Here is a 22,029-nt window from a genome sequence, read left to right as displayed (position 1 = left end):
GCAGGGCCTGCTATGGCTGTTTGTGTCATGTAACAAACTTCCTGGGGAGCTACAACACAAGGTCTACTCACCCCAGATAGGGAACCCTGTGAACCCACAACAGACCAAAGTCCAATCTGGTGAACCAATGAGTTTTATTGGGGTTACTCACAGGAGTATGGGTGAAGGGTTACTTACAAGAATGGAAATGAGTCAAAGACACCTGCATTACCAAAGCCTGTCCCAGCGTGGGTGACAGCTCACCTGGACACATCCTGGATCACACTGCACATCTGGCCCAAGGGGTTGGACTTCGGTATCCCTGAGCCCTCTCTCCGCCCTGTGGGGACGCTCCCCATACCTTGCCGCCCTTTGGGGACTCTCTCCACACCTTGCTATGTGCTTCTTCACCCTGTAAGATTTTTCCTGCCTTTTGATTCATTGATAGGTGGTGGTGAGGAGGACCCAAACCAGACAAGACCAGCCATGTGTACATGTGTAGCAACCTAGACAGAGGTGTACCTGCTCATTTTTTATTTTTATCTCATTTTTTTTTTTACTTGTGTATACACATGGACACAAAGGTGCCCTGGGAGACCAGAAGAGGGGGCTGATTCCTGATTCCTTGGAGCTAGAGTTACTGGCAGTTGTGAGCAGCCTAACGTGGTGCTGAAACTAAACGCAGGTTCTCTGCAAGAGCAGTAAGCACTCTTGGCTGCTGGATCATCTTTCCAGACCCCCACCGTCCATATTTGATTGTGGGATTTAGGGTCTTGGCTCATATGAGATTCCTATGACAATGCTCAATTTTGTCTATTAAAATGTTGCTTGATTACTTTGGGGTAAGTCAAGGCACTTTGTCCTTATATAGCCCCATGAGGGTCTCTTACTGTTGCCTCTGTCCTGCCTGACTCCCCAAGGGGAACCTTAGTTGTCCAGTGAGTCTTCTTGGCAGGGCATGTCAGGCCAAGGTGTTTCCCAACACTATTCCTGACTCTAATCCAAAGGGGTGGCTGTTTCCTCTCCATGATGCCCAAGTAGCCAGACCTATATCCCCATGGCCTTAGGTGTCATGGAAGAAGTGAGAGCGTTGGAACTTGGCTGAACAGGATCTGGGGGCAACTAAGTGAAATCTCATCCTGGTTTTACCAACAATCAACTTGTCTTGGAGGGCAGCTCCAGGGAGTAATGTAATAGACTGCCCTCAGTAGAAAGGGGCCGCAAGGTATTTCAGGTCCAAGGGTTGTGTAGAAACTTTGTGGTTGAATCAGCAAGTTCTGAAATTCCTCTTCCTGGGCACCATCAAGGTTCCAGAACATTCCAGACTCTTAGCCAAAACATTGCTGGGCAATGCTTCTACCCACAGACAGCTTGTTGACTCCAGGCCAGGAAGTTTGCCTGTGGAGCCCAAGAAACATCAAAACCAATTAACGTAGCCAGGCACGGAGTGGCATGGTGGACCCTTGTAATCTCAGCACTTGGAAAGCTGAGGCAGGAGGATTGCCTCAAAATAGAAGGCTGAGTGACATGGTGAGCCCAACAATAGACATTCATTTAATACAGACGGGGTAGCAGCTAGGTGTGTGGTCCTGGGGGATAACAACAGGAAGTAGGGGTCAATAGGATAAACACCTCTGTTTACAGATTCCAAGGCAGTTCTCCCTAGGAAGCCCCATGGGGTGGGGGTGGGGAGCTTTTCAGAACAGAACCAGCGGTTTTTATTTCAAATTTAGCTTTCCCCCATATTTTACTTCGGTTTTGGGGTGCTGGGATGTAAGGTGCTGGCACTACACGACTGTGCGCCATCCTCAGCCCTCCCAATATTTTTTCGTAAGGGCTGGAAGAGCGGAAGCTGAGGGACGCCCACCTCCCAGAGCCCACAACAAAGATTCCACGGCGCTGACTACATCCTTGTTTTGAACACGAAGTTTCTTCTCCCAGAGCTGTTTCAAGGGCAGATATCCTCCCGAGGGCCCAGCAGTGGCGGTGTCCACCAGATCACAGAAATGGGACGCCAGAAAGCTGATCCCGGAAATGTGCTTCGGGGATCTGCCAGGATGGGAGGGTGGGGAAAGCTAAAGGAACATGCGTGGGAGCACCTGAAAACAAAACTCTTCGCTTCCCGTGTGGTCGCGGCCCAAGTTCATTCGAGAACCAGAGTCTCGTGGTTGCTTTTGGCCGGACGGTCGAGGGATCGTCTTTCCCTGGGCTCTGAGCGATGGCGGCGCTGTGGTCCGCCCCTGCACCCGAGAACCCAGATGACAAGCGCGATAAAGCTGCAGGGCTGGGACGGCGCCCGGTGCCCCGCAGCCCGCGCGCAGTTCACAGGCCGGGAGCGCGTCCCGCACTGGAGGGTCGGAGCTCGGGGCCGCCTCCTTCCAGGCCCCGAGGGACTGTGATCGTCGTACAAGGCCCTCCTCCCGGCCAAGGTGGAGGAAGTTGCCGGAGAGGCGGGAGGGGGCCCGCGCCTGTTGTTTTCCGCCGGGCGGGCTGGGCGCAGGGGCGGGGCGCGTGCCCCAGAGGCGATCGCCCGGGCTCGGCCGCAGCATCCTAGTTGGGGAGCCCCTTGCAGCGGGCCCGGGAGCCCCAAAAACCCCGCGCACCCAGAGCCCCGCGCTTCCCGGGCCGTAGATCTCTGGCGCAATGGCCGGGCTATGCGTCCTGCTGTGCCTCGGGGCGCTTCTGGCCCGCCAGGGCTCCGCAGGTAAGGGACCCGCCACCCCCAGCATGGGGACCTGAAAGCTCCGCGATCGCGTGCGGCAGGGCCCACCGAGGGGCACGTGGAGGGGAAAGTGGTGGTTTTATTTATTTTTTTCCCTTTCGTTCCTAACTCGGCGTCCTGGTTTTGCCCGCGGCGCCGGCGCACCCCTGTGTAAGCTTCCATTTGTGTCCGGCTCCCCGCCTCTCCCAGGTTGACCTGGGCTTACACCTGTAACTTGTAGAGTTGTTTCCCCACACCCTCCTCCCGGAGTGAATCTACCTGTGCGGACCCGTGCGTTCCAAGCCGCGCCGTCCTCTTCTCTTCTCTTCTTTTTTCTGTTTTCTTTTTAAATCATTTCAGACTTGACCAAAAATTCCTAATATACCTCATTTACACCGTGCTGTTGCCAAAAACAAAAACGAAAAACAAAACAAAACAAAAAAACAAAAGCGCGGGTCGGGGAGGATTGCTTAGTAAAATATGTAGACGGTTGGGAAAGGATGTTTGAGTTTTAACTGGCCAGCGAATTCGTGTCAACCGTGTGCAGAAATGTTTGGCGGGGAATGTGGGGGGCAGGCAAACGAAGCCAAGGGGTGGGTAATTACCCAAGATGCTTGGGAAATGCTATTTTTTGTGCATGTCCCAGGTCCACCCCATCCTCCTGCTCTCCTTGTAGTAAGAGGTAAGCTATTATACCTGAGCACCCTAGCAGCAAGCGGCAGAAGTTCCTAATTATGATGTCCTTTTGATGTCCTTATTTACATTTGCTTTTAATTGTCTTAGAAAATCAGCGACATGGTCCGGAACCTATGTTTCTGGTATGTATGGAAAACTCGGAAGGTGTCACAACTCTGTCCCACCTGGGACCGGGCAGTTGTTTAGGACACACGACCCCAGATTGGTTCTTTTCTGGAAACCAATCTTTTCTGGAAAGACCCCAGCTTTCTCTTGCTGTCTTATTCCCAGTCCTTTATGGTCATGGATTTCTTTTTCTTTTGTTATTTCTGTCTTCATTTTTTATGGGTGATGCATATGTTCTAGGTAGCCTCACCACCAGCTCCAGTTATGGTCAGTTCCTGATGGCTTTTCTGGGCATTCGGGGTCACTGTCAATCTGCTGTCCTGGAGCTGGAAGGAGCCTGAAGGTTCGTTCATTCATACCGGGATGAAGTTGCTCTCAGAGTGACCAGCTGCTTCTTCCCACTTGGAGACCTCCCTCCGCGGCTACGTCCCCTTAACAAGCTTGAGTCGTGGCCTCACTGGATAGTTCTGATTGGTCTCAGATTTGTCTTCCTCCCACCCCAGTGTTCTCAGTGCCAGGATTCTAGGCATGTGCCACCACCCCCGACTTTCTGCTCAATAATTGCTATGCCCAGACCCTCAGGCTGGCTTTACCTGTGTGTCTGGGACGCCCAGGAGTTGTGCCTGCTTCAGTCTTTACTTTTTCAAGTTGAGAGGTGGGACAGGTGTCTTCCCTCTGACTCTCACCTACACAGGACATTGGTGCTTCAGCTTGTCACCTGTCACCTGGAGGGTTGTTTGGGCATGCCTCCGGCTGCGTAAATGAGGCTAGCGTTAAGATGGGCACGGGGCTGGAGGAATAGCCTGGTAGCGGAGTCTTGCTTCTCTCTCTCTCTCTCTCTCTCTCTCTCTCTCTCTGTTCTTTGTTACATAATATGAATTTAAGGTTGCCCCCCCCCCCGCCCCGCAACAAAGCGTCTGCGGTAACCAGTGATGCTGAGCAGTGCAAGCATTCATTACTTTGAGTTTTAGTTTTTTTATTTCATTTTATTTTTCTGTGTGTGTGTGGGGGGGGTATGTGTGTTCCATGGCATGTGTGGAGGTCATGGCATCAGTGGAGAACAACTTGAGGGGGGGCAGTTCTCGCCTTCCACTGTGTGGGTTTTTGGGATGAGGTTTGGTGTTGAGTACCTTTATCCACTGAGTCCCTCACCAGCATGGCTGATACTACATCTTACTCTGTCCAAAGTGTGAGACCCAAGTAAATCCTTCTGACCTGGAGCGCTCCCAGCCGTGACTGTCCTACGTCTCTGTGGACACGTGTGGAGCCCAAAGCGTCAACAGGATAATGAGGATGTGTGTGACCAGCACGTGTGTGGGAACTGATGTGTCTTCAGGAGCCTCCCTCTCCTTGTCCGTGACAGACATCACCAGTCGATGACTCTTCTCTGAGGCTGAACAGCTTCAGCCGCATCACTGATTAGATGATTTCTAAGGCCATATTTAGCTTCAGGAGTTACAGGCAGTGGAGTGGGCAGAGCCAGGGGAAAACCAGCCAGGCCACTGTCTTTCTTGGAGAAGACAGGAGCTCTGGTGTTGAGGTTAAAATTGCATGAAGGCTGTTCCAGGCTAACAGCCCCTTATTCCTTGGCTGAGGACTACGATCTGATATAACTCTACAGTGCATCTTTTCCATGATGGAAGTCACCATGTGAGAACCTGGGTTGGTAGCCTAGTAATTTGAAAATGATTCTCTCTCTCTCTCTCTCTCTCTCTCTCTCTCTCTCTCTCTCACACACACACACACACACACACACACACACACTTTTTTATTTATTTATTTATTACGTATACAATATTCTGTCTGCATGTATGCCTTTGGGTCAGAAGAGGGCACCAGACCTCATTACAGATGGTTGTGAGCCACCATGTGGTTGCCGGGAATTGAACTCAGGACCTTTGGAAGAGCAGGCAATGCCCTTAACCGCTGAGCCATCTCTCCAGCCCCCACACCCTCCCTTTTGAGTCAGGGTCTTTTCATAGCTCAGGCTGGTTTTGAACTTGATATTCCTGCCTTAGCAGGATTGCAGGCGTGTGATGCCAGGGCTGTAACAGTGGTGACTCCTAAATTATCACTTTCAAGTGTTTCTTGCTATTTGAGAGTGTCTAGCGTTAGCTGATTCTCTGCCTCACAGACACTGGCCTACCCCTCCCCCCCCCCCACACACACACAAACACCAGCAGTCTTTTCTGGTTTGAAAGCCTTTCAGGAGTGCTGCAACCAGGATGGACAGAGACTCGGGACTTCTTCTTTTCTAATATTTATTTAACTTTATTTTATGTGCATTTGGTGTGAAGGTGTCAGATTTCCCTGGAACCAGAGTTACAGACAGTTAGTTGTGAGCTGCCATGTGGGTGTTGGGAATTGAACCGGGGTCCTCTGGAAGAGCAGCCAGTGCTCTTAACTGCTGAGCCATCTCTCCAGCCCATCTCAGGGCTTCTTGTGGCCTGGTCCAACTTCGGTCTTTTGAAAGGAGCCTTTTCTTATCCCAGGAGGGACACCAGCTCAGACACCCATGGCGAGGGTTGCCAAGAAGGAGGTGGCAGTTCTTCTTCTTTTAATAACAGTTCTATTGAGATATAATCGACATACCATAAAATCTACCCTGGGGCTGGGGACATAGTTCATTTGGTAGAGTGCTTGTCTAATGTGGGTGAGACCCTGGAACCCAGCTCCCCATAAAACCCAGCATGGTGGCTGCATGTGTCTGGGGAAGCAGATGCAAGAGGATCCTGATTTTTGTGGTTATCCTAAGCTGTGCAGTGAGGTCAAGGCAGCTTGGACTGCTTGAGACCCTGCCATGATAAAGTATAATACAGAACAAAGTAAAGACCACTCTGTTGGGCCAGCGACATGACTCAGTGGGCAGAGAGCTTGCTGAGGAGGTGACATGAGTTCCATCCTGGGCACCCTCCCCGCTGTGGTAGAAGGAGAGACCAGACTCCTAAAAGTTGTCCTCTGAACCCCCCCCCCCCCTTGTGTACTGGATGATATGGGACACATCAACTGCTCCGCCCCCCTCGTTGCCTCCAGGACGTTTTTTAATCAACCCAGCAGGTTCTGCCCAAATTCCTGTCCCTGTGGCCTCTCTAGAATGGGGTGTTGATTGTGGAAAGTACTGGAATATTCTCAGTAAAAATGGACTGCATTTGCTGGACGGTGGTGGCGCATACCTTTAATCCCAGCGCTTGGGGGGCAGAGGCAGGTGGATCTCTGAGTTTGAGACCAGCCTGTTCTACAGAGAAAGTTCCAGGACAGCCAGGGCTACATAGAGAAACCATGTCTCAAAAACACTAAAAATACATAAATAAATAAATAATTGGACTGCATTTTTTCTTGTTCCGCACTGTCTAACCCCCCCCATCAGCTGTCGCTTGTTCTTCAGCCTTGAGCAGGGGTTGAAATCCTCCACAGAGGGCTGGCCTCTCCTGGTTCTGATTGGGATGGTTTGGGGGTGCTGACAATTTGTCTTTCAGACAAAGCTGTCACTCTGGGTCCAAGCATTTTCTCACTCCCCGCCATGTTTCCTTGAGTCGGGGTCTCACTATGTAGTCCACACTAGGACCTAACGTTTGACCTTCCTGCCTCTGCCTCTGAGTGTTGAGACCCCACATGGGTGCCCTCACATCTGGCTTTGGTCTTTCTGGGCATTTGAATTTGCTGTTCCCTCTGCCTGGGACTCTGACTCCTTCTGAATCCATCCCGTGCCTACTTGTCCGTCAGGTCACACCCCCCCCCCCCCCTTCCTGAAGGAAGTCTTACCTGGCACATCCCTAGCTGCCTCGGGAGCCCTTCCTGTGTCCCTGCCCCTCACCTCTATCCGCCTTGCCAGTTGTGTGTGTGTGTGTGTGTGTGTGTGTGTGTGTGTGTGTTTTCCCACTAGCCTGTGAACTGAGTGGATCTCATCTGTCACGGCAGATCCGCAGAGCTCAGCACAGGACTGGCCTCCCAGTGCGCACAGGATGCGCTGCCAGCCCATTCATTCCTGCATGGAGCTGCCCGAAGTGATTAACTCCAGGGGGTGGGAGACCGGCAGGTCTGATCCCCACCCCCACCTCGCTGGGTGTCTAGGCAACAAGATGGCTGCCCGACGCCGTGCGATTGAGGACTAACCGATGGCCACGTGGAGAAGGCGATGCTTACTGCCCAGTACCGCGGGTGTGATTGGATAGGCAGTTCTGCTGCTCTGGCCTGGGTCCTCACATGTGAGGAAGCCCAAAGGCTGATCTAGGCACTTGCAGCTGGAACCTCTGAGCCCCTCGGCTCTACCCCATGTAGGGGTCATGCTTGCACGGCAGCTGAAGCTACGCCAGTCCTCATGGACGGCAGAGCAGCAGAGGATGAGAAGGGGTCCCTCTGAGGACGTGGTGCTCCACCCATGGGTTCCATTTCTGTTACTGGGTAAAGTACCTGATATAACCAACTTAGGTGGGAAAAGTTTGTTTTGTCTCACCGTTCGCGAGGGGTGCAGTCCATCATGACAGAGAAGGCTTGGCGGCAGGAGCTTCAGGCCATTCCCCTTTCAGAGAGAAAACAGAAACCATGGTGTGGCCAGGCTCAGTAAACCTCAGAGCCCACCGCCAGTGACTTATCCTCCAGCACAGCTCCACCCCCTGAAGGTTCCAAACGGTGCCACCAGCTGGGGACATGAGACTGTGGGGGACATTTTACATTCAAACCACAACACCGCTGCTGAATATATTGAATAAAACAGCTGGGGACTTGGCTCTGGGTTTGTTATGCCCACGTTCCTGTCCCCAAATGATTTTAAGGAGCCAGATTTCCAATACAAATTACATGAGGGCTTTTAATATTCAAACTCAGGTTTGGACCAACACCTTTCCAGCACCCCAGTATTGGGGGAGGGTGCGGAAAGTGTGGCAGGGAGCCCTGGGAGGGTAGAACTTCTACAAGGGAAACGCTGTAATCAGGGGGTTCATGTCCTGTCGTCTTGGGACTGGGTAAGGAGGGCATAGGGTAAGGTAGTTTCTGAAATCATTGGTCAGGTTTTGGGCATGAAAACCTAACAAAATTACTGACAAGGTATCTTCAAGGACGGGATGCCTCTTAGGAGCATCTGAACCTCCTTAAATTTTATGGCCCGGCTCCTTAGCTCCTTAATTGACTATTTTTAAAGGTGTCTTTTCAAATTTCTGCTATTGCTGCATATTTCTGGAGCTGAGATCTGTGGTCCCACCCCCCCCCCCCAGCTCACTATATGGCTTAAGATGAAGCCCCTTCGTTAAAATGGAGTTTGCAAAATCAGGTTCTCACAGGTGCAGTCTCCAGCACTGTATGACATGTGGGACAGCGTGTAATCCCAGCATTTGGGAGGTGGGGGACAGAAGTTCAAGGTCCATGCTTGAGTAGTGTTCTGTGGGGCTCAGGGCTAGTCTGGGCTGCGTGAGACCCTGACTCACATATGTGCTCCTGCATATGAGCTCAGGGCCAGTCTGGGCTGCGTGAGACCCTGCTTCACACGTGCGCTCACGCATGCGAGCACCACATGCTATTGAAGAAAATCCTACCGTTTCCAAAGGGTTGTTGCCCGTCAGCCAGAAAAGGTGTTAACAGCTTGACCTTCCCTTCCAGACCTAGGTGCTGTGGCCATCGTCGAGGTTCATGAGAACGTCACTCTACACTGTGGCAACGTGACAGGACCCAGGGGCCCCGTGACCTGGTACCGGAACGACTCAGAGCCCGTCTTCCTGCTGTCCTCCAATTCTAGCCTCCCTCCAGCCTCGCCGCGCTTCTCTCTAGAGGACGCGGGTGCCCTGCACGTGGAGGCACTGAGCCTGGAGGATGACGGCAACTACACCTGCCAGGAGGTTCTGAATGAGACCCGCCGGTTCCCTGTGTGGCTGCGGGTGGCCAGTAAGTGGGCCTGGAAAAGGGATAGGCTTTGGGAACAGTGAGAGGCTGGGGAAGAGGTCACCATCAATGTGGGCTTGAGTGATAGGCGATTGTAATCTGGGTAAATTGGAGGCCGGCCTGAATTCCATAGAGAAACCCTGTCTGAGAACAAAACAAAACAAAACGAAGAACTGGCCAGGGTCTGCGGAACTGCTGCCAGGGTTGGCCTCTGTCCGTCACACGCATGCGCACACACCTGCTAACAAATGCTCAAACGTCCCTGAGATCAAGTGAGACTTTGTACTCCCTAAACACATCTGATGCAATTCGGACTGTGGGAAGCCCTTCGGTGGGAAATGTAGGCCCGTAGGTAACAGTTCTCCACAAGAAGTGGGGGCGGTGCCCTGAGACTCTTCTGCAGCAGAGCCTTCTGGGAAAGAGTCCTGAACCTTAGACCCTTCCGGATCCTCCTTGCTTGCTCCTCATTGGCCACCGAGGAAGACCATGGCTTTGAAGGGGACTTGGCTTCCTTTTGTCGTGGGGAGGGCGGAGGGGGGAGCGTTTTGAGGGTGTTGAGAGTGTGTCCCGCTCTACACCCCTGGAAGGGCCCGGTACCGCCTGTCCTCGGTGTTCCACACACCTGAGGCTGAGATCTAGGCTCTGCTGGCTCCTGGCTCCTCAGCCTTCATTCAGTTTTGTCAACGTTAGTTCAGGGCCGTGGTGGAGTTCTGCTGCGCCCGATGCACTGATAAGGTAAACTGGCCACAGTTGACTCGACCTTGGCCGTGTGCCTGGGGTCTGCTGCTTACAAAGGTGACCGGTTTCCCGTGGGAAGAATGCATCCCAAGGTCCTAGCAATCAGTGCATCCAGGCCTTTTCTTCCTGCCTCCCTCTGATCTCGCATCCTCCCTCCCATTTTTCTTTTTGGAGGCGGAGGGTTGTGGAGATAGACAGGTTCTCACTGTGTAGATTCGGCTGACCTTGAATTCACAGAGATCTGCCTGCCTCTTTATGAGGCAGAGTCTTGTTAAGTAGCCACAGCTGGCTTAGGAGTAGAATGCTTACTTAGCAAGAGTAGGAACATGGGTTTTGATCTTTTATCTAAAAAAGGGGAAGGAAGGAGGGAGGGAAAGAGAAATGAACTTACTTATGGGTTATCCTAGCACTCTGGAGGGAGAGGTGGGACTATCGTGAATTCTAGGTTATCCTTGGCTATATAGCAAAGTCGAGGCCAGCCTGTGCTACTTGAGACTCCAGTCTCAGAAAACAACAAAAAACAAAACAAATCAAAAAACCCACAAAACACAACAGCAGCAATCAAATCCCTTGCAGCAATCCTCCTGCCTGTCTTCCCAGCGCTTGGGTCACAGTTCCCATCTGGGTGTTTGAATGTTATTTGGTGAGTGTCGGGCACTGAGTTTTCTTTATCATTTCACTCAAATGGTTGGTAACTTGGTCACGTTTGTGTGCCTACGTGTGTTTGTGTGTGCTTGCCATCTCAAGGAGAAATGTTTGCAAATATTCTAACATGGCCTTGGAACCAGGGAGGAAAAATCCCGAGCTGTCCCAGGCTACACAGGTTCTTATCTATAGGTGACCTTGGTATCCAGGACTTGCCGTGGAGGCGTGTGTGCCTCTGTCCAGCTGTGTCTAGGTTGGGAGGCTTCTGCCACCGATGTCCCCTGTGCCCCAGTGGGAGTCAGTTTTCTGTAGGCCATGGTGGGAAGGATTTAGCCCACCTGGTGTGGGCACCACAGGAGGATGTCACCCATCACTCCCACCCAAAGAGTATGTAGTGCCTTGTCCTGCTAAGGGTGAGGCTAAGACTGGGCGCATGGCTCAGTGTGTGGAGTTCTTATCTCACATACGTGAAGCCCTGGGTTCATCCCCCAAACCACAGAAGAGCTAGGTGTGGTGATCCCTGCACTCAGGGAGGGAGAAGGTCGGGTTAGACATTCAAGGGTTTCCTTGGCTAGGGAGTTCATAGCTAGCCCCGCCTTTGAAAAATAGAAATGAATGGGGCCGGAGACATAAACCAGCCACTTAGAGCATTGGTTGCTCTCGGAGGGGACTTGGGTTTGGTTCCCAGCACCTGCGTGGTGGCCAAGTACCGTTTGTAACTCCGGTTCCAGGTGACCTGATAACTGTATTAGACATGCATAAGGTACACCTACACACATGCAGAAAAACCACCATACACGTAAAATAAAAGCAAACAAATATTGAAGTAAATAGGTCAGATGAAGAATGGGGCCATGGTCATCTTAGCCCTCTTGTTACTCTGGTCCGAAGGGTCCAGAAGTCCTCTGGCACATATTCCAGGGCTGTTGAAGCTGTTGACTTAATGTCCCCATTCGCTTCTGCCTCCACATGGACGTGGGATGGGTGGGCCAGCTGAGTGCTTGCTCTCTGTGAGGTTGGAGGGGTGGTGAAGGTGGCTCAGATTTCAACTAGTCCTGCAGCCTTGGTGCTTTTTGCACAGTATTTTTTCAGTGCCAACATTTGGGAAGCTGAGTCCTGGAACTGAGTGAGGAGGCCGAAGACCAGCCCATGAAAAACCCAAGTCAGATTTCAGGGTACACTGGGCGAGGCTCACTCTGGGTCTAGTTTCTCAAGCCGAGCGAGCATTTGCAATGGGTCATTGGAACTGATTGGCAGGAGGACAATGAGGAGACAGGCTTGTATCAACTGCCAATCCCCCTTGGCAGTCAGCTGGGGCTGGGGGCTGGGTCATAGTCCTAGCATCCTGTATATCTTATCTTGCAGTCTCAGTGAACTTCCGGCAAAAGATGCCTCAGGGACGGTCCATGCTCCCTGAACTGAGTGTCTGTTAATAGAGTCCTGCTCGTTGACGAGTGCCGAGAGGGAGTAGTGGGTCTGTGGAGGGGAAATCATTGGCCCCATCATGTTCAATGTTTGATTAACTTGGGTGTCTTAGGGTTTCTATTGCTGTGAGGAGACACCATGACAACTCTTAGAAGTCACCATTTAATTGGATGATTTACAGTTCAAAGGTTTAGTTCATTATCATCACAATGGGACAGGGCAGCTCGCATGCAGGCAGGCAGGCAGGCAGGCAGGCAGGCAGGTGTGGTGCCTGAGATGCTGAGAGTTCTGCCTCTGGATCCACAGGCAACAGGAAGTGAATGGAGACATTGAATGTATCTTGAGCATGGGAGACCTCAAAGCTGGCTCCCACAGTGACACTTCCCTAACAAGCCCACACTACTCCAACAAGGCCACATCTCCTAATAGTGCCATTCTCAATGATCTTATGGGGGCCACTTACATTCAGACTACTACCACACCTGGGTTTGAAGCACACATGGGTGCTTAGAAGAAGCCATAGGGAGAGATTGAGCTTCAGATTTAGGATTCATTCCATGGGGTCTGGGATGCACGCTGGCTGGCTGGCACATCAGTGAAAGTAGTATTTAAGGAACTTGAATGTGGTGTCACAGGTCCATAGTTTTAGTAGGGGGATCAAAATCAAAAGTTCAAGGTCATCCTTGGCTAGGATGCTAGTTTGGGGCCAGCCTGGGCTACCTGAGAAAACCAACACAAGCAACAACAACAAAAGCATGGTGTAAGGTTGGGGTGTGGCTCAGTGGTGAACTGCTTGCCTAGCCTCACCAGGTGAGACCCTGCGTCAAAAAACAAGAGATTATGTATGTGTGTGTATGCCATAAAGAAAAAAAGAGGATGTCTGTGGAGACCAGAAGAAGGCTTCAGAGTCAGAGAGCTGGTCCTTTCAGGCAGCTGTGAGCCATCTGGCTTGGGTGCTGAGAACAATACCCAGGTCCTCTGCAAGAGCAGCTGCTGCCTCTAATGCTTGAGCTATCTCTCCAGAGCTGGTTTTTCTTTTAATATTTTTAAAATATATTTTACTTCTTTTTTGGGGGGGCAGATTTCAAGACAGGGTTTCTCTGTAGCTCTCGCTGTCCTGGAACTCGCTGTAGACCAGGCTGACCTCAAACTCAAAGGGATCAACCTGTCTCTGCCTCCTGAGTGCTGGGAGTAAAAATGTGCACCACCACTGCCTGGCTCTGCTTTTTACATTTTTAATTTAATGTGTGTGTATGTGTGTGAGCGCACATGTGCCGGGGTGTTTGTGTGGAGGTCAGAGGACAACTTGGGGCCGGTTCCCTCCTTCCACTCTGTGGGTCTGGATATCAAACTCAGGTTGGAAGGCTTGACAGCAAGCATCTTTTCTTGCTTGCACTTTTTAAATGTTGATTTATTTATCTGTGCATGGCGGAGTGGGTCTGTACCTGTCAGGGGTCAGAAGACAGCTCGGGACTCCGTTCTCCACTTCCCTGTGCTGGTCAGGGTCGCTCAGGTGTCCAGCTGCACTGTTCGACTCTCGCTTCCCAGAGTTTCTCTGGCTTCTGCCTCCCATCTCAGCACAGGAACACTAGGAGGCTCGCATCACCACACCCGCCTCGTACAGGGAGTCTGGGAATCGGACTCCAGAATTCAGGTCTGCACGGCTAGTGCCTTTGTGTGCTGAGCCATCTCCCGCCCTGTATGATCCTCCCGCCTGACTCCTGTCCAGTGATTCTTGGCAGCAAATTCTACGTCTTGTTCGTTATCCTGTTCAAAAGTCCTTCCCAGCTACTTTCTTGGGATGCACTGTGTCCAGGCCAGGCCACCAGGACCTGGGAGACCAGAGGTGTGACATTGCCAGTCCCTGGTGTTGATCACCAGTGTACCCCCGTACTCCAGCTGAACCCTGTTTAGATGGAGGGATGCCAGGGGAAGACACGCCCTAGAACCTGTTGGGCCGCATACCTGACGGACTAGCCAGCGCTAGCGAATGGAGCATTCAGCACCTCCCAGGCCACCACCTAAGTCTCCCCAGATCCTTGAGGGGTAGGCAGTATGGTTCCCGAGGAGCCACCTGACAGGATGTTGTCCTGATCCAGGTGTAGAAGAAAACACACTTGTAATCCCAGCCTTGGGAGGCAGAGGCAGGAGGAGCTCAAGGCCGAGGCTAGCCTGGGCTACTTAGTGAGGCCCTAGGGAAAGGTGGTGCTTTCCACTGGAGGGCTGCATAGGAAAATCTGTGCATCCCACAGAGGAGTTTCTGTTTCCCGCTGACTATTTCTGAACTAAACTTCACAGCTGGAGACGAATGAATTCCTTTGCTGAAGCTTCAGCCTGCCTGGGCTGTTTCCTAAAAGAGAGCTCTCTGAGGAGAGGCCCGTGAGCAGCCACTGGGTGTGCCCATTAATGTCTTTTAATTGGCGAACTAATTTATGCTTCTTTTCTTCCCCTTTCTTTTTTTTTTAAATATTTATTTATTTATTATGTATGCAATATTCTGTCTGCTTGTATGCCTGGAGGGCAGAAGAGGGCACCAGACCTCATTACAGATGGTTGTGAACCACCGTGTGGTTGCCGGGAATTGAACTCAGGACCTTTGGAAGAGCAGGCAATGCTCTTAAGCGCTGAGCCATCTCTTCAGCCCCCCCCCCTTTCTTTTTAATAATTTTTGTTTGTTTGGTTTTGAGCAGGGTCTCCTTATGTAGCCCTGCCAGGCCTATAACTCTTCTATGTAGACTAGGCTGACCCTGAATTGACAGAGATCCACTTACTTTTGCCTCCTAAGGACTGGGATGAAAGGTTTCCCTCCGTCTATGCTTGTCTTCCCCCTCCTCCTTCCTCTCCCCCCTTCCTCCCTTGTCCTCCTTCCCGCCCCATCACATTTATGGTGCTTAGCCATTGAACCCAGAACCTTGTACCCACTAAGCACACAGTGCATCTCTGCACTGCTTCCCCAGCAGGGAGCTGTGCTCTTTTTTTTTTTTTTACCAAAGGGAGCTTGGCATCCTGGATGCACTGGGTACCACCTTGCAGGGCATTTTTGGGGTCAAGACAGTTCAAGTCGGGGTGAGGTGTTTGTGGGCAGCATGTGCAAAGCCCTGTTTGATACCCAGTCCTGAAGAGAATAAATGAGAAGTTCAGAAGTTAAAGTGAACTAAGATAGGTCCACTCTACAAACCGTGCTGGGTGTTCCATTATATAAACTCTGGCCCTGCATGGGGGAATACTGTCATCACCCTCATTTCACAGAGGGGGAAACTGAGGCCGAACAAGGATGAGAAAGTTGCCTGAAGCTACACAGTTGGAGTTTAGTCAGGCCCAAAGCAATCGTTTCCTGTCAGCCTGGTGTGTTTGTGTGTTGGGGCGTGGGGAGCTGGAGGATTGGGGTGTTGACAAGACCAGCCTCAGGTTCGCGGATACTCTAGGGCAACTCCCAGGAGCTCTCCACATCCAGTGGTTAGAGAGAAAGCAGCCGCTCTCCAGGGCCAGGGCGATTGAGAAGACAGAGCCAGAGCTTTCCGTGGGCTCTGGTCTACCCACACATAGAATTCCAGGTTCTCTGAGGAAAGCCAGTGCTCCCTAAACCACCCCTTGTACTAGACTGAGAGACCTGGCGAGCCGTGGTGACGGGTTTGGGGCATGGTGGAAACCACCCTGATGGCTGGGTTTAGGTCCTTTCGGGTCAGGACCTCAGTAGGAAAGAAGTTGAGCTGCTGTGGGCCCAACGTGTTTTTTGTTGATGTTGTTTGCTGCAAGTGCTCATAACCGCTAGTCCCTTGGCAGGAAGTTTTTGTTGTTGTTGTTTTTTTAAAATTCAGTGTTATGAATTTAATTTTGCCTGTGGAGGGCACCAGATCTCCTGGAACTTGTGTTAAAGACCGTTAATGAGCGACCATGTGGGTGTCTGGGACCCCAGCTCAGGTCCTCCGGGAGAGAAGTTGGTAGGCTTCACTGTTGAACTGAGCGTTGTCTCTACGCTCTCTTTTATTTTTGTTTTCTGGAGACAGGATCTCATTATGTAGCACTGGCTGTCTTGGAATTCTCTGTGTAGACTTGGCTGGCCTGGAACCCACAGGTTGTATCTGCCTTCTGATTGGTGGGATCAAAGGTCTGTATTGATGACGAGATTTATTTTGTGCGCATGTGCGCGCGCATGCGCACGCACAGGGGTTCGGAGGAGACTGAATTCTCTGGACCTGGGTTGGGGGAAATGGTGAGCCGCTGGTCACGGGTCCTGGGACTGTAACTTGGTACCTCCGTAAGAGCGGCAAGCACTTACTACCCTCTGGGACGTCCCAGCCGCTTGCAGTGTTTCTACGCCAACATTTGGGAAGTGGAAGCAGGAGGATTGGAAGTTCTTCGAGGTAGGGCTGGGGATGTTGCTCAGTTGCTAGTGTTTGCTTAGCATCGTGAAACCTGGGTTTGATGCCCAGCACCACATAAACCAGGCACAGTATCACACGTTTGTGACCACAGCACTTGGGAGGTGAAGACAGGAATCAGAAGCTCAGGGTCATCCCCAGCTACATAATTTGAGGCCAGCCTGGGCTACATGTCATAAAAGCAAACATAAAAACCGCAAAACAAGTGTCAGGTCTTTTAAGAATTCTTCCCGATCCACAGTCTACGTCATACTACAGTCCAAGAGCAAACGAGTGGGGTGTGTGTGTGTCTGAGGACACTTAGCACAGCCTCGTCACATAGTGAGTGCCGGTAGACTGTCCTTGCTCTCCGGTTCCTTTAGAGCTGTTGACCTCAAACCCCACAGTGTTGATTTATACCCGTCCTCCCCATCATTCCCAGGCGGCCCCGATCAGATTGTGGTGAACATCTCAGCCACGGGTGCCCTCCCCAATGGCACCTTGTATGCAGCCAAGGGCTCCCAGGTGGACTTCAGCTGCCGCAGCGCCTCCCGACCTCCACCCGAGGTGGAGTGGTGCTTCCAGGCCCACATCTCGGAGGTCTTCGGAAGGAACCTGACGGCCAACAGCTTCACGCTGCTGCAGATGTCCCAGAACCTCCAAGGCAACTATACCTGCTCGGCCACCAACGCGCTCAGCGGCAGACAGCGAAAGGTGACCACCGAGCTCCTGGTCTACTGTGCGTAAGCGGCACGTCCCTCCGTCTACCATGTCTGTATCTTCTCTGAGCTTTAATACTGTTCCTTCCTGCCTTGCAGTTTCCTCCACACTGTGGCTTGTAGTGCATTTTAGAGTCTCATTTCTTTGGGGGCTGTATAGCGCTCTAGTGTATGTCCATGCTCAGATCCTAGCATGCTTCATTGCATGTTTCAACATGCATGCATGTACCTGGGTTGTCAGGTGAGGCCCATTGCTTCTGGGAGCTTGTTTTTGTTTTAAATTTTATTTGTTATTATGTATACAGTATTCTGCCTGCATGTATGCTGCAGGTCAGAAGAGGACACTAGATCTCGTTACAGATGATTGTGAATCACCATGTAGTTGTCTTAACCGCTGAGCCGTCTCTGCAGCTTCTAAGAGCTTGTTCTTGTCTGGGGTGTAGCAGAGTCCTCTAAGCCACAGAAGGAAACTAATATAGAGCTTTTTTTAATAGTGGGAAAAGTAATGTTTCAAAATACATGAATGCTGCTCATGATGGCTCATCCCTGCCGTCCTAGCACTCGGAAAGCTGAGACAGGAGGACTATCATGAGTCTTTGCAACAAAGTGGCTGTCTCGAAAAAGATTGCTGGGAATACAACTGTTGGTGAAGCGTCTGCCACACGAGCATGAGAAATGGAGTTGAATCCCCAGCACCCACATAAAAAAGGCAGGACATGGCAGTCTGTGCCTGCAGTCCCAGTTCTGAGGATGCAGAGATTGAGGACCCCTGGGGCCCGCTAGGCAGCCAGCCCAGCCTGTTGGGCAAGCTCCAGGCCAGAGAAAGATCGCACCTCAAAAAATAAGGTGGTTATGTAAGGAACAACATCTAAGGTTGACCTCTGGTCTTCACATGCACCTGTACACATGTACACGCACACATGTGCATGCATACATGTGCAGTCATCACACAAAAGAGCACAACTCATTGGCTTGAGTATGTGCTGTGGAGTTATCACCTTTGGTGGGTTCTGTGTTAGTCAGCTTTTTGGAACTAACATAAATAGCCCAACACAATAAGCTTAGGAAGAAAAAAGGTTTCTTTTGCCTCACGGCTGTAAGGGGTTCCAGCCTGTGACTGATTGGCCATGTACGGCATGTCACGAAGGAAGCACATTGCAAAGGGGCTCATTCACTTCACGGCTTGGTGGAAGAAAGGCGGCTAGGGTCCCACACTCCCCTTTGAGGGCACACCCACAATGACGCTAAACCTCTCTCACTAAGGTCTCGTCCCTAGGAGGCCTGAGCCTCATCGGTCAGCTGTTCCTCCTCTACTTCTCAGTCCTGACTACTCTGATCCCTGGATTTATCTATTTTCATACGTGTGTGCATCTGTGATAGCACATGCATGCCATGTGGAAGTCCAAGGACGACTTGAAAGATTCTGCTCCTGTAGGAGGAGGCTTCTCGTTTGTTCCTGGCTGCTCAGACCTGAAATAATTACATAAAACTGTATTAATTAAAACACTGCTTGGCCAATCACTTAAGCATATTGCTAGCTAGCTGTTTTATATTTTACCACGAGGATTGTGGTTTACCAGTAAAGTTCTGGGGCATGTACGTCTGTCTCCTCCAGCGGCTCCATGGTGTCTCACTGACTCTGTTTCTTTCTCCCCCATTCAGTTTAGTTTTCTCACGTAGCTCTACTCTGCCCTATCACAGGCCAAAGCAGCTTCTTTATTCATTAACCAATAAAAGCAAACATATACAGAAGGACCTCCCACATCATGTACCCTTCTTGTACCCACTTGGATTCCAGGGATTACTTCCTCAGGCTTAGCCACAAGCACCTTCACCTACTGGGCCATCTCGCCAGCCCTTCCATCTACTGACTGTCCTTTCCTTTTTGGCTTAGCTTGCCTGCATTTTCGTATTTGTACTGTGTGCCTGTCTGGTGCCCAGGAAGGCCAGAAAAGGGTGCTAGATCCCCTGAAATCGGAGTAAATTGTAAACTGTCATGTGGGCACCAGGAATCGAACCCTGGACTTCTTCAAGAGCAGGCAGTGCTCTTAACCACTGAGTCATTTCTCCAGCCATGTTGTTCCCTTCATCTTTATCTCAGATGCCTTTGGTCCTAGTTAATTCCTAAACGATAGGATTGAACAAATTAATCTTTGTCTCCCACACTAATACAGGTGTTTGGAATGTTTAAAAAGTGTACTTATTTATTTATTACTTTTTTTTTTCTTTTAAGACAGAGTCTCTCTATTTAGCCCTAGTTGGCCTGGAACTTGTTAGAAGGACCAGGCTGGTCTTGAATTCACAGAGATACACTTGTTTCTGCCTATTAAATGCTAGGATCAAGTATGTGCACTACCAGGACTGGCTCATTATATGTTAATATGTGTTTATGTGTGTGCACATGCTACCACACACATGTCAGGCTTAGAGAGTAATCTGCAGGAGTCAGTTTCTTTCCTTCCACTATGTGGGTCCCAGAAATCTGATTCTGGGTGTCAGGCATGGCAGGCTAGTCATTGAGTCTCTTGCCAGTTCAAATTCTGAATAGTCTTGTCTTTTTTAAATTTATTTTTTCATATGCTTTGATGTTTTGTTTGTGTATGTATGTCTACGTGAGGGTGTTGGATCTCCTGGAACTGGCGTTACAAACAGCTGTGAGCTGCCATGTGGGTGCTGGGAATTGAACCTGGATCCTCCAGAGAAACTGGTGCTAATAAACACCAAGGCATTCTCTCCATCCCTATATTTTTACGAGTAGATCTTCATAGCGTAACCTTCTGTCTGGTTTCTGTCCCTTCATGTAGTGTGTTCATCTACACTGCATTATGCATGCATCAGTGCTTCATTCTTGCTCACAGGCCAAGCTGGTCTTGAACTCACTTTTCATGCTTGAATTGTGATCCGTTGTATGAAAATACCACAACTTATTTCTCCGCTGTTCCATCTCTCCATCTTTCTTTCTGTAAACCCTGTAGCTGTCCCAGCCCACTCTTGTTACCAACAGCAAGAATCCAAAGTGTATCTCGTTACACCCCACTGACTCTGTGCTTTCTCATAAGTGGTTATTAGTAATGTAGAAACTGCGTGTCTTTCAGGCTGCAGTGATGAAGGCTTGGTGACCAAGCGTGCTTGCTCCATCATGAGGGTCAGAGTTTGGGTGCCAGCACCAGACATAACAAACCCGGCACCCCACACATGCCTGTAAACTCAGTTCTGAGGAAGGCAGAGGAGGCAGGAGGATTTCTGAGGAGCATGCTGACACACACTAAGTAACATAAATCTCTAAATGTGTGTGTTTACAACACGGCTTCACACAGGGACGGTTGCTCTGAGCATCGCTGTGTTTGTTCCCAGTAATTTTTCCTATAGGTGGGTGCTCTATTTACACCTACTCATAGAAGATCCAAAGTTCTGGGCTGCAGAGATGGCTCAGCTGTTAGGAGCACTGACTATTCTTCCAGAGGACCTAGTTTCATTTCCCAGCAACCACATGGCAGCTCACAACTGTCTGTAACTCCAGTTCCAGGGAACCCAAAACTCATGGCAAAAAATTAATGCACATAAAAAGAAGTTAAAAAATCCAAAATTTTTGTTTGTTTTTAATTTTTTTTATTGGTGTTTTGCTTGCATGTATACCTGTGTGTGTCTCCCAAGTGTTAGTATTACAGATGAGTACCACCATGACTGTTTTGTGGGTGTTGAGGATCAAACCCTAGTGTGCTATGTATTGTGCGATTTGGGCTACACCTTCAGCCCAGAAGGTGCTCTTTGAAGGTAGACTAGCCGGCCTTGATGGCTCTCTGATACCGTGGTTCTGTAACACGCACGTGCACACATACACACACACACACACACACACACACACACTGCCCTGCTATCTGAGATGAAGCATGCTTCTCTGCTCTTTTGTAGGACCCCCTCCGTCAGTGTGTTCTCTCTCTCTCTCTCTCTCTCTCTCTCACACACACACACACACACACACACACACACCCCTGCACCCGCTGCCTTGCCCTCTGACTCTGAGATGAAGCACGCTTCTCCTGTGCTCCTTTGCAGGGCCCCCTCCGTCAGTCCATTCTCTCTCTCTCTCTCTCTCACACACACACACACACGCACACACACACACACCCTGCACCCAATGAAGCACGCTTCTTCTCTGCTCCTTTGCAGGGCCCCCTCCGTCAGCTCCTCAGTGCTCAGCGGAGGTGTCTTCAGAATCGGCTACCCTGGAACTCACCTGTAATTGGGATGGGGGCTACCCTGACCCGACCTTCCTGTGGACGGAAGAACCGGGAGGGGTGGTCGTGGGGGATTCAAAGCTGCAGCCGCTGAGCCCATCCCAGCTGTCCGAGGGCAAGAAGTTCAAATGCGTTGGGAGCCACATAGTGGGACCAGCGTCGGAAGCCAGCTGTGTGGTACAGATCTGTGAGTCTGGCTCGCTTTGTTCCGGGGTTGGGGTTCACCTGCCTGCCTTTCTTCTCAAAGAGTCCTTTGATGGAAGTCCTGTGAGAGGCTCAGTGCTGGAGTGCCCAGACCCCTCCCCCACCTCTCCTTGTGCCTCGTGGCTGTTCCCATTGGAGTTTAAAGATGCCTGACTTAGGTTCTTCCTCACGGAAACTAACTGTGTGCCTGTGCCCTCTTTTCTAGTCTCTTGGCACGGCACAGTGCACAGGGTGGATGGGGTGCCCCTGTTTATCCTCTTTATTATGTAACTGAGGATCCTGGCCCCCATACTTGGCGTAGACAATACCATTTGTTGCCTGAGGATGTCTGGTAGGGTGCAGTTCTC

The 22,029-nt window shown here is 50.8% G+C and overlaps 1 protein-coding gene and 1 long non-coding RNA gene across 3 annotated transcripts in view; one reads left to right on the top strand and one right to left on the bottom strand.

Moving 5' to 3' along the window:
• Positions 1–117: 117 nt before the first annotated feature.
• LOC146895433 (uncharacterized) lies at positions 118–3,579 on the bottom strand. The gene is made up of 2 exons (XR_014998896.2): positions 2,960–3,579; positions 118–2,028 (listed from the first exon to the last, which is right to left on the bottom strand). It is a non-coding gene; the product is annotated as an uncharacterized LOC146895433 (long non-coding RNA).
• Vsig10 (V-set and immunoglobulin domain containing 10) overlaps positions 2,132–22,029 on the top strand; it is a 31,053-nt gene continuing 11,155 nt past the window's right edge. The window contains exons 1-4 of one of the 2 annotated variants that reach the window (XM_085681344.2): positions 2,132–2,408; positions 9,074–9,355; positions 16,964–17,260; positions 21,411–21,665. In XM_085681344.2, coding sequence (XP_085537470.2) covers positions 2,198–2,408; positions 9,074–9,355; positions 16,964–17,260; positions 21,411–21,665 — 1,045 coding nt within the window. In that variant the 5' untranslated portion in view covers positions 2,132–2,197. Of the gene's footprint in view, positions 2,409–2,458; positions 2,684–9,073; positions 9,356–16,963; positions 17,261–21,410; positions 21,666–22,029 lie in introns of those variants that run through there. The other variant, XM_048422804.3, reaches the window with a different exon arrangement.

Source organism: Myodes glareolus, chromosome 2 (assembly GCF_982192425.1).
Source record: "Myodes glareolus chromosome 2, mMyoGla1.1, whole genome shotgun sequence".
Taxonomy (NCBI): Eukaryota; Metazoa; Chordata; class Mammalia; order Rodentia; family Cricetidae; genus Myodes; species Myodes glareolus.
This window is presented reverse-complemented; position numbering and strand designations above follow the sequence as displayed.